The sequence below is a fragment of the Phyllopteryx taeniolatus genome, chromosome 20 (genome assembly GCF_024500385.1).
Source record: "Phyllopteryx taeniolatus isolate TA_2022b chromosome 20, UOR_Ptae_1.2, whole genome shotgun sequence".
Lineage (NCBI taxonomy): Eukaryota > Metazoa > Chordata > Actinopteri > Syngnathiformes > Syngnathidae > Phyllopteryx > Phyllopteryx taeniolatus.
This window is the reverse complement of record NC_084521.1, coordinates 15972100-15984176: the sequence shown is the minus strand read 5'-3', so window position 1 is coordinate 15984176 and position 12077 is coordinate 15972100. Positions and strand designations below refer to the sequence as shown.

Below are 12077 nucleotides of genomic sequence, written 5' to 3'. Positions count from 1 at the left end.
GCATCGATCGCAGTAGGTGACATGCAGGTTTTAGGGTGTTGAGCCATTTTGAGCGAACACTGTTAAATGACAAATTCTTTCCTTTATCAATTTGTCAATGAGAACACCTTTTTATTAAGTTAGAAGCAACTGTGAAAGTTTACCTTTACAAAAACACATACAAACCTCCAACAAACAAACAACACCAATTATACTGCTGCACTGTTTATGTCTGCAGATTCACCCATCTTATTGTGTGAAAAGGGGTGGCAGGATGTCAACAGTCAATGATGCAACCGATACTAAGAGACAAGTGGGAGGTGACCTAGTTTATTATTTGGAAGCAATCATGTGATAGCTTAAGTACCTGTTCTTCAACAACAGGCATGTCGGTCTTAATGTTGGTTATATAAAAAAAACAAACAAACAAACAAAAAAGTCTATGGTGGCAAGAAAGATCTAAACCAGGAATCCTGACATTGATGGGACCTGCGCTCATTCCAAATCATTTTGGAGGAGGAAATAAAGACATTTGGTGCATCTAAGGGCCTCAGTGGTGTTTACATGTGTAAATTTTGTTCCTGAGTACAACGACTCGGGGGAGGTGGTGTCGGATGCCAGCGCGATGCTGGATGTGGTCGAACCATCGCGTCACATTCATGTACTGCTCCTTCTCCTGGAAAGTCAAGTCCACCTGGGTGAGAGACGAAGATCAGGTCTTTACCAAGACTGTGTGTCATTAACATGTAATAATACGGTTGGCGAAGGTCACACAAGCGCCTGGGAGAGGCTCATTGCGGCACAAAAGCAGGTTGCAAACTGCAGTGGATGAATCATAGCCCAATAAAATCAGTGTGTCCTTGGAAAATACTATTTGGGATCTAATTAAATGGAATTTGGAAGCTGACAAAATCGTTGCCTAGAACTATCAGTCGGTTTTAATGATTGTGAAATCTTGTTGTGCGTGAAGTGAACATTTAAGAATCGAGTGGCGGGACTCAATGTCCCTGAGGTTAAAAGGAACACTGAGTCCAAACCAAAGTGACGCCGTGCCTGGTGGCGAAGCTGACCTTTCGTCTATGCTAAACACACTGACATCTCCTCACGGGATCATCCTCTTTCTTCTTTTTACTCTTCTCTTTACTTTTTGAATCCTAAAAACTTATCAACTTCTGATGTCCCTGATCCAGGACTTCATTTCCAGCGAAGTGATATGGTATGAATAGTGTATGACTTCATGACTAATTTTGCGTGACAAGCTGGTAAGTTATGCTGATAGAATGATAGCTTGAACAAACATTCAACAACTATGTAAACAAGTAAAAGGTAACTCACTATTAGTGGGTGAATTCCATTGTACATTAGCACATCTGCTAAGGTGAAGTGGTTGCCGGCCATGCAAACTTTGTCTTGCAAGTAGAGGTTCAGGTCCTGGAAGAGCCAAAAAAAAATAAAAACAAAACACACACATTCAATGCATTATAAAGGGTTGTGTGATCATCAGTCTATCTGCATGTTTGAGGGAGCAACATTTAAGATTTAATCATTTCCTTTTTAAGGCCGCTTCAAATTTAAGACAATTTACGATTCAACATTCTATCATTTTCTTCTGCAAATCGTGCCAGTCATGCTAAACTCCATTATGCTATGCAAAATATCCATTTTATGTATTTTACAAATGAAACAGCAACATTGTTTACAGTGACATTTTTGAGACCTCTGAGCATTTTTTTTTTTTTTTTTTTTTTTGCATAATCAAGGACTTTTGGACGTTACACATTTTAGGGACACCCTTGATCCCACCATCCTCCCAAAGTCAAATCACTATTAATGGCATTGTAATGAGTACAAACAGAGGTTTTGGGTTACTTTATGGATTTTATACAGCCAATTAATAATGTGGCAAAAAAGCACAGCTTTGCATGTTTACACGGTTGTCTTATCGTATCGTCACACAAAGGAGTGCTTTATTGTTTACGCAATTTTCTACTAAATTCTTGAACGTGACTTTTCACTTAGCAAGTATTGGGAAGTCAAGTGACAAATTGACTTCAAAATCAAATCAAGTGAAATCATCCAATAAGAAGTTGGTAACATTTCTTGTATGTTAGCCATCTATTTGAGAAGTGAAAAAGGGAGCATGACAGCAGGTCCATTAACCTATAAATCTGGCTGCGTGCGTGAAGTGGCTCCTCGCTCGCATGTGAAATATAAGGGAGACAATAATGTAAATCCTCGGGGGGGTTTGTCATCCCTAGTCCATAACTGGCGACTTAGCACAGATGCCACACTAAACAGGCTGTTTGTTTACCACTGCCAAATGACTCCAACTCTCACTTTGCATGTCTAATGAAGCCGTCTAAACTTGGGTGGCGTGATTTGCATTTCTGATGCCAAAGTCGCGCACGGAAGTGCTGGTCCCAGGGGAGGGGGACCATCTTTAGCACTTGTACGCCACGCGAAGGGAACTCTCGCCATGCACACTGAGCATCTTGGGGGCAAATGGAGTTATTGTGCGGCAAAAGTGGCTGATGCCAAACAAGGCATGAAGACTGCAGACTTCCACCATCAGATCCTTGCTTTTTGTAGCCTACAGCCATGGAGCTGAAGCCCAGTCAAGCATTGGAGGAGAGGCGGTGCTCCCCGGTTGCCTCCGCCCACCACATATAGGTTAGAAAAGTACAGTTGTTGATTTTTGCAGCAAACACAAACGGAACTAAGAACTGAGTACACTGAAGATGATTAAGGATGAATTTCCAAGGTCCAGGAGAACTTTACACGTGCAAAGGCATTCAATCTAAAAAGGGGGGCCAAGTCACCATCAGAAAAAACAGACGATAATTCCAATTGCACACCTTGCTCCGCAGGGAATTAAAAATATATGCGGTTGTTTACTTGACTTTGTTCTTGTAGTTGTCATTATCTCTTATCTTTTGATAGTTCCAAAGCAGTTCTCATTCATACTTACTTTACAAGACAGAGGGATGCATTTTGCAGTAGCTTCTTACACACTACAGTACTTATCAAACTTCTTTTCAACACGCAGGGGCTTGGGCAGTGAGTATCGGGTGTTCAATTTCACACCCCGGTCGCGACTTACTGCAATACCCCGTTCCGCTCTACTACTACGTCGTGCTGGCAAATCTGCCCATGGAAGGTTAACCCCTCATTTTCTATCGGTGCCTTTCACTTTACAAACTTTTTAATAAACGTGACCAGGAAAAGCTGTGAAAAATACAGCTTTGATGGAAATCATGAAACGGGGCTACGACTCAACAAAAAAAGTTCCACAACTTTAAACTCTTTCAGTAACCTGTGACAAGTAGACCTCCTGATGGGAAATGATTTTGTTTGTTTATGCCTTTAACAGGCAATTATGGTTTTAGAGAACTATGTTTAATTTTCAGAACTCCCGGGCCACCTTTCTGAGTCTTATTCGTGCTTCCCTTGCACAGAATGTTTGCTTTGCTGCCACACACCCGCAGTGTTATCGAGCCATCGTACACATTTTGTTTTTTAATTGCATGCACTTTTGTATGTTTCTGTGCATTTGTGAAGGAACATGCAGACTGCCTCATGAAACAGTCGTCTCAATTAAGGTAGAAAGGTGAGTAACTTTAGATTCAAGTGTGAAACCGTTTGACCTTCTTGTTGTCACATCACGAGCGACAGTCTGTATGAAAAGCTATGAGTTTCCTGTCTGCATCCTGGGGTGAAAATGTTTTTTTTTTTAAATATGGTGCACATGGCAGTTTGTCTCTGTGATCCATTTCATGGAGGATGACTGGTGTTTGAAAGAAGGGTGTTATGGCCACAGCAAGACAGCTGTGGTGGTGAGGGAGCACTGGGCACCAGAGCTGAGACGCTCAGGGCGACTTCCTTCTGTAAGCGGCACCATTAAAATATTTAAGAGGCCTGTCCAGATAACATGCTGCCGCCCAGCGTGACTTTGCCGACATGCAACAAGCGTGTGTGTCACTGTGAGAAGTGCACACATACATACGCGCTTCATGCTGACAGGACAGTGCCAAGAGGCGCTGAGTGTCCAGCAGACCCGTGGCTGGCGATCCATTTCACGCTGACTGGCGTTGGGCACATTAAGGCATTTTTCTCTGTCATGAGGGGCCATGTCACTGAAAGGCCATACATCAGTCTGCATTGCTGTCGCGTGTGCCTTCCCAAGACACACACACACACACACACACACACACACACACAGTCTGTACTTTTGGCCAAACTAAATGAGAGGGGAACGCCGAGGCACCTCTCAGAGGAATTGCTTTTCGAGTAACATCAATACTGCGAAGGCTTTTACACTGACATGAGGCTTTTATGCAAGAATTTGGTCAAACAACACCATGAGTCACACAAAATCTTTGCATAACACCACTCAAAAATACTGAGACCTCACCACGTACCGTATTAAGGGCAATAGTCTCCTTTTTGCACTTAAGTCCTTATTTTACGCAGCTGGGCTTAAGCACCTTTCATCTACGTGCATTCTCTCATCCAGACTTCTGACAATGCGTAACCAGGGAAATAATGTGCAAACAACAAGGTGTGATTTATGGAAATATGAGGCTAGCTGTAAATCGCGGAGCATGGAATTTTCCTGAGACTTATACACTTTATATACACACTTTAAATATGAAAATACCGTTTGTAGCAGATGTGTTGTCAGCCAGTCTGTATGTACACACCGCTCTGGCTAATGTATTGACACTTTGAAGGAGGAGTAGAGCTGCACGATTATAGCCAAAATGATAATCACAATTATTTTGATCAGTATTGAAATCACAATCGTTACCGGTAATCACAACTATTCCTCATGTTAGGGAAACAGGCGGCACGGTGGACGACCGGTTAGCACATCCACCTCACGGTTCTGAGGACCCGGGTTCAAATCCGGCCTCGCCTGTTTGGAGTTTGCATTTCTCCCCGTGCATGAGTGGGTTTTCTCTGGGTACTCCGGTTCCCTCCCACATCCCAAAAACATGCATGTTAGGTTAATTGAAGACTCTAAATTGCCCATAGGTGTGAATGTGAGTGAGAATGGTTGTTTGTTAATATTTGCCCTGCAATTGGCTGGCGACCAGTTCAGGGTGTATCCTGCCTCTCGCCCGAAGATAGCTGGGATAGGCTCCAGCACGCCCGCGACCTTAGTTAGGATAAGCGGTACGGAAAATGAATAACCTCTGATGTTCTGTTTGACAGTCCTTGTTCATAGAGTGTATTTAATGCCACGTTGGAGAAATAATTGCGTGAGCGGATCACGTTTCTTGTCCAGTCTTTTGCCATTTTTCTGCTGTTTTTTCAGCTGGCCAAACAGATTAGCTGTGTTACCTTGCGGGACAGAGAACTCTGCTGCACTCTTCACATATGGCTTCTTGTTTAACGTCTCTTGCCTTGAATCAAAACATGTCCAGAAAACAGATGTTGATCTCTTTTTGAGGCACTATGTCCAATTTTTGCTGTACTTTACTAGCTTAGCGTCGCCGTAGGCACGAAGCACAAAAGGGGCGTGTCGTATCTACCTATTTGTATCTATGGGGAGGTTACGATATTGCACACAACTCAGTCAGGATTTTATGATAAAGTGCAACAGATATGTAAACCCAACAGTTAAATAAGACACACATTCAACGAACTGTGGGTAACATAAACACACAAATGATAACGTTTAACGTCCTTATTACGGCAAAAATTCAGCATTTTATGGTGCAATGCATGCTAGGCTACATGCGAGAAATATACTGAAGATCACAAACAACAGTGACTTTTTTTTAAAATTTCTTCACAAGAACCATTGAGAGTTTAATAAAATGTGTCCTTCAAAAACATACACTATATTGTCAAAAGTATTGGCTCACCCTCCTTGAATCACATCATTCCTAATCCATAGGCTGCAATATGACGTCGATCCAGCCTTTGCAGCTATAACGGCTTAAACTCCTCTGGGAAGGCGGTCCACAAAGTTTAGGAGTGCGTTTCTGGGAATTTTTGTGACCATTCTTCCAGAAGCACATTTGTGAGGTTACACACTGATGTTGAATGAGAAGGCCTGGCTTTTAGTCTGCGCTCTAATTCAACCCTAAGGTGCTCTATCCGGTTGAGGTCAGGACTCACATGTACGGGCAATTTAGAGTCTTCAATCAACCTAGCGCGCCTGTTTTTGGGATGTGGGAGGAAACCCACCCAGGCACGGGGAGAACATGCAAACTCCACACAGGCAGGGCCAGGATTTGAACCCCGGTCCTCAGAACTGTGTGGCAGATGTGCTAACCAGTCGTTCACCGTGCCGCCAGAAGGTGGAATAATTTGGGGATTTTGAATGACGTGCAGGACAAACAGTATAAAAAAACGTTTTTTTTTTTGTTTTTTTTTAAAACAAAAACAAAAAAAATGCACCAAATGAGTTCTTTCCCTTAAAGTTGGTTTGCTGTTCACCAGGTTTGTGCGTCTTTGAATAATATTTATGTGAGAACCCTTTGCACTGGAAAAAATAAAATAGAAAACAGTAAGTGGTTATTTTTTGTTTACTTTAAACCCTTTGTTGTTGAAGAGTGGCTCTTTTACAGATCCATTTGAGCTTGAACTTTATTTACGATGACGTACACTGGTTGTTTTTAAATATTTTGTGTTTTACGACTTTTCTACTGTGTTACTATCGGTTCGTGCTTTCAGACTTGCATACAAACATGGGTTACATCGCTGCTGTAGGAACGGAACTCGGTCGTAAAATGGAGGAGGCCCAGTAAAACAACAATTCTACATCGCTCACAGGATATTCATTATTTCAAAGCCCTCACCTTCAGTATAGTTCTGCTGTCGTCCTTGCTACAGCCGTCCAGCTTGCTCACTCTGTATTCGAGCCACTGATGCACCACTGCTCTGTCCTCTGCGGTTTCACCCAGCATCTCAGGACACTTGGCCTCTTTCACCAGGTGCCGGGCGATGGTAACCAGGCCCACCAGGGGAGGACCATTGTTATTCTGTAGCACAGGGCACTGGAAGAAGGTAGGTCAATAATGTCCTCCAGTTTTAAAGAACTGGTAGGATTTTTCAGGTCCATATCAAATTACATTCGTTACGGCATTTAACCATTCTCACTATGCTGGTTTTTTGTTTTGTTTTTTAAATCCCCCACCATAAGGATAGAAATCTGGGTGGCCACACCCACTGTAACCTGTGTTCTAACACACACACACACACACACACACACACACACACACACACACACACACCGCCTGTTTCACAGTGGCAGCTCACCCTGTGTCAGATTCAATTTACAAGCATGTAGCGTTTTCTGTTGTGCTCAGTAAATGAACACCTGGCGAAGATAAAATTAAAAAAAATAATTAAAAACGTCAATTACTATACTGTCAAATAATGTTCAAGCTGTAAATTTATAACCAAACACATGGCTAGCTTAGCATTACCTTCGTCTCCGCAGCGTTTTAGCCGTCACGTTTAAAAGAAAGCGAAGCTTTTAAACACCATATGCACGGTTTTGTCACCTTTTTGTCTCCTCGGCTACTGTACTTGTTGGGCTTTTTCAGTCCTAAATATTTCTCGAGTGACGATAGCTCCCGCAACGCCATGTTTCTTGTAGTTGGTGACGTCACCTGCTTATTACACGATTGGCTGTTTGCTCCCTGAACCCGCCTACCGGTCTTTGAATGGTTGCCTATTTGACCAATTCTAAAACAAGAAAGAGCCGTCGTTTTATTGCGTCAGTGACAAAACGCTGTTTTTATTGTGCCACTCTACGCTATGGCCTGTACAATTGATATTTAGATACAGAGAGAATGAGAGCGAGATAGAGAGTTAGAAACAGAGAGAGCGAGAGAGAGAGGGGACGGGAAGAGCGAGAGAGAGAGAGGGGGAGAGAGAGGGGGGGGGGGGTCAAGCAGTCAGGCACATGGACAGAAAGAGTATACAATAATGTTATAAAGCTTCACATATGAACGGTTACAGATATATATATATAATTTTTACTTCATTTTAAACATATTTTTGAACAGCCAGTGAATGACACATTTTATATTTTCCCCAACAATAACACCGCTGATGGCGGCATGGTGGTGAGCATGTCTGCCTCACAGTTCTGAGGACCGGGGTTCAAATCCCGGCCCCGCCTGTGTGGAGTTTTCACGTTCTCCCCGTGCCTGCATGGGTTTTCTCCGGCTCCTCTGGTTTCCTCCCACATCCCAAAATATGCAGGGTAGGTTGATTGGAGACTCTAAATTACTACCTGTCCGCCACCCACCTATATTGGGTCCACAACCCACTTTTGGGTCTAGACCCACTGGTTGAGAATGACTGCTTTAGAGTCTCTCTGCAAATTGAGCCCTGTTTTGACTTTCTCTGACCAGTGACCACAAAATCAACCTTCAGTATGTTGGTATCAATATGAGAGTCTTTCAATATCTCCAAAGATAGTGAACTGATCATAAAAAAAAAAAAAAAAAAAAAAGAGTTCAGACTAGACGAGCGTGTCTGTTCTGTTTGAAGATCTCTGCGAGGATTTGCGGTCAAAAGGAATCCAAAAATGACTGTGAGGAAGGTCCGGAGTTTCAGTCTTAAAGTCCTGCAGCAAAGTTGACTTGTTCTGTCTGTCTGCGTCTGCTGTGTGACCTGGTGCGTGTCATGTCTGGGTAAATTTGCACCGTGCCTCTATGATGTCCCCATAATGAAATGTCACCTGTCAGTCAAGGGTGGCCTTATTAACTATGCAGTGTCCAGGTGTGTGCGTGTGTGATCCTCACTGGTAACCTCTCGGCCGCACGCGGTCAGACTGCAGCGCGACAACAATAGTGCGTGTATAATTGTTTGTTGATCTGCTTTAAAAACAAATGATGAAGATACAATGAATGACTTTAGCAAATTCATACAGTACTTGAGGTGGGAATCACTTTAGTAACCCCACTGTGCAATTACTCGATAGTGGGTATTGGAACGCTTAGAATACATTGAGGGGAAACTTACGCGACTAAAATGCTCACAGCTGCACGGTCGACTCGTGGTTAGAACGTCGACCTGACAGTTGTGAGGTTCAGAGTTCAAATCTAGGCTGCAGCCTTCCCTCTGTGGCGTTTGTATATTGTCCCGATGATTCTGTGGGCATGAACATTAGGGATTAACGTCTTTATTACGGCCACAGTTCATTTATGACGCAATGCATGCTGGGAGCACACGGCTTCACAGTGCTACTTACTGCATGCAAAATCCAGTAACTCTGTGAAGTCAACCGAAACTATAGTTCATTACTGTAAAATCATGTTTTGACTGGGTATAACTGTATAGTCGCTTACTATAACATTTAGGGAGGAATCTGGCGAATACGCTTGGATAACATGCAAACTCCACAAAAAAATGGCGAGATTGGAACACCAAACCAAACCTCAGAACCGGGAAGCAGACGTTCTAACCGTTCTAAATCACTATATTTGACCTACATGAGTGAATATTATTATTATTATTTCTTTTCATTTTTTGAAATATATAGAAACAATGATAAAATGTCAAGCTAAAGTGAATACTATAGCTAATTCACCTTCACTCTCATGCAGATGTTAGTTTGGTTTCCACTGTATCCATACACCAAATATCAATGAACAGATGATATTTTGAAACCCAGTTTGTTGAGAAAGTGTATCCTGGTCAAGAGATTAATTATAGAAATGAGCACACAGGCGATCATAAATGATTAGATGCCATACAAAAATGGTTTTTCTCCTCCCAACATCCCCCTTTCTTTCTCGGCCACAACACTTTTACCCTGCCAGGCCTTCCATGAGCGTACGCCTCCAGCATTCCGGTACATCTCCTTTAACTAAATGCCTCCGAGCTGCCACTTCCTGTCTGTACTCAGGCGGACTGAGGACGACGATCCCCAGTGCCCGCGACTAACTGTAGCCCGTGGGAGTTTTGACGGCGGCGATACACAATACAGGGGTCAAATGAGTAGGAAAATCTCAGGCAGGGGGTCGCCCGGAGCGCCGTGGGGCTTCCCAGGGCAGGCATAGCCATAAACACAGCCCTCAATCCTGCCGGATACGTCCTCCTTTTCCCTGGTCCGGAGCGCACAATATGCTGTTAACGCTGATTTGTCAGCACCGTTGACACACGAGCGCTGCCCCGCCTGTCTTCTCTGTTAACCTTTCACGACCTGGGAAAAATATCTTTGACTGAATACTGCAGTTTAGATACAACAGGGGCAGGGGTCAGCTCAACGTGAATACTGTCGGTCTGGATCGGTCAAATTGGTTGCGGTGTTGGCTCTGGGTCTCATCCCCAGTGTGACGGGAGCAGCTATGGGCGTTATTTCGTTCTCTTTCGTTACATTTGTAATGTATGGAAAATAACCTATGCTTGTGTCGTAAGCCGGAAATTTAACAGAATATCGTACATTTATGGTAACTGCATGAACAAGCAAGTAATACATAATAAATAAATAGAAATAGCAGCAGTTTGTATGTATGTACAATAAAGTGGATTTGTCCAGGATATAATATTGAAATGCTCTAATCAAAATTCTGTTAAACACATTACATATCTTGTAATGTATCATGTCTTGTATCTTGAGACTTGTAAGACTATGACATCACCCCCTCATAAAATGTTGATTTATTTCTAGAAAAGGAATCACTTTTTTGGTCAAAATATTTCGCGTTTTAGTCAACAACTTACAACTTACAAAGCCATTTTTGTAAGGTTATGACTTTTCTCAAGATATTCTTCCATATTATTATTACAAGAAAGTGAATACTGAAGCTTTCTGTAATGCTGCATTCAGAATTCTGTAAAACACGTTAGTGGAGTCAAATATTTCACAGTCTCACAAAAACTGACAGTGTGATGTTTGATGATATTTGCAACACATGATTGACCCCTCCCCCTTTTTAACATTTAACATTCTTGTAAGATTAGGGGATGTTTTTTTCTCTCCAAAAATAAGATTCTACTTTCATAAAAGTTTTGTTCTTGGAGTATTCTGATTTGACTCTTGTCCAAATACAATCACTCTTTTTTTTTTACACAAAAATACAATATTATTGTCATAACATAAAAAAAGAAAATTCCTCCAAAAATCGGATTATATTCTACAATTGAATATTAGGAATTACAACTTTATTTTTGTAAAATTACGACTTGGACTATTCTCATAATATTTCAACTTACCTTATTATTTTATTATTGTATTACTTTTTTACTTGTTATATTATTAGCTACTTTATTTTTTATACTACCAGACTTTAGATGATCTTTTTTTCTTTCCATTGTGGTCACTAATACTCCAATGCAGTAAGTAAAAAAGGAATGTTTTGTTGTTGTTGTTGTTGTCAGTCTTGGGTCTCGTGTAAGCGGACCCTCACTCTTAAAGTCCATGAACTCAAACTCACAAAGGCCGAGTAAGTCACTTATCTCAAGCGGTGCTCCGCGCCGCCGTTTGGCTTTGCGGCTATCGGCTCTCGTAAAGTGGAAACGCGACGGAGAACGCCGAAAAGCGAGGATCTCGAGGCCTTTCGTGATCGAAACTGTGACGGGACGATAGGAAGCACCCTGTTCCGAACAACAAGCTGGTCGGCCGCGTCGCCACCCGCCCGCCTCCCGTCGACGTACAAACTAGCATGCAAATGAGTGTTTACGAGATGGGTGGGTGAGCCAGTGACAGGGGTGGAGTGATGCCATTTTTGTGGCATTGAATGTATTTGAGACACGAAATTAACATTGGACGATACACTCGCAAGGGCATGTGTGTGTGTGTGTGTGTGTGTGTGTGTGTGTGTGGCTGATCAGGAAGAGGCCCCAGAGACAAACAAACGAGCGACGAAAGGCAGTTTCTCCGTGCCAAGCCAGGAGGCCGTGGCGCACACGCCGGGGGACGCGGCACCAGCTAACCGCAACAACAAATCCAGCGACTGCCTCCCAGCCAAGCAGCGGCAGTCACTTAAGACTATTAATTACTGCTCGGAATATCTTCCTCCTTTACCCGTAGTCGTCCGTGTCCCCCAAAGACAAACAACCTCGGTGGGAGGATCTTGATTATGATAGCTTCTGAAAAGTCAGATTGTCTTTTATTGGAGTTGCCCACT

At 42.7% G+C, this 12077-nt stretch overlaps 1 protein-coding gene across 1 annotated transcript; it reads right to left on the bottom strand.

The window, feature by feature from the left end:
• Positions 1-289: 289 nt before the first annotated feature.
• eef1e1 (eukaryotic translation elongation factor 1 epsilon 1) lies at positions 290-7653 on the bottom strand. Its single transcript, XM_061758813.1, has 4 exons — positions 7497-7653; positions 6789-6986; positions 1315-1410; positions 290-673 (listed from the first exon to the last, which is right to left on the bottom strand). Exons 1-4 carry the CDS (start codon positions 7578-7580, stop codon positions 530-532), a joined length of 522 nt encoding a protein of 173 aa, XP_061614797.1. The 5' UTR covers positions 7581-7653; the 3' UTR covers positions 290-529.
• Positions 7654-12077: the final 4424 nt, after the last annotated feature.

Bases quoted from the DNA above. Each gene is read 5' to 3' on its own strand.
- eef1e1 (XM_061758813.1), bottom strand. From the start codon at position 7,580: ATGGCGTTGCGGGAGCTATCGTCACTCGAGAAATATTTAGGACTGAAA. The intron at 6,987-7,496 runs GTGACAAAACCG...ACCTTCTTCCAG, and splicing joins GTAGCCGAGGAGACAAAAAG to TGCCCTGTGCTACAGAATAA. The intron at 674-1,314 runs GTGAGTTACCTT...TCTCTCACCCAG, and splicing joins ATGGAATTCACCCACTAATA to GTGGACTTGACTTTCCAGGA.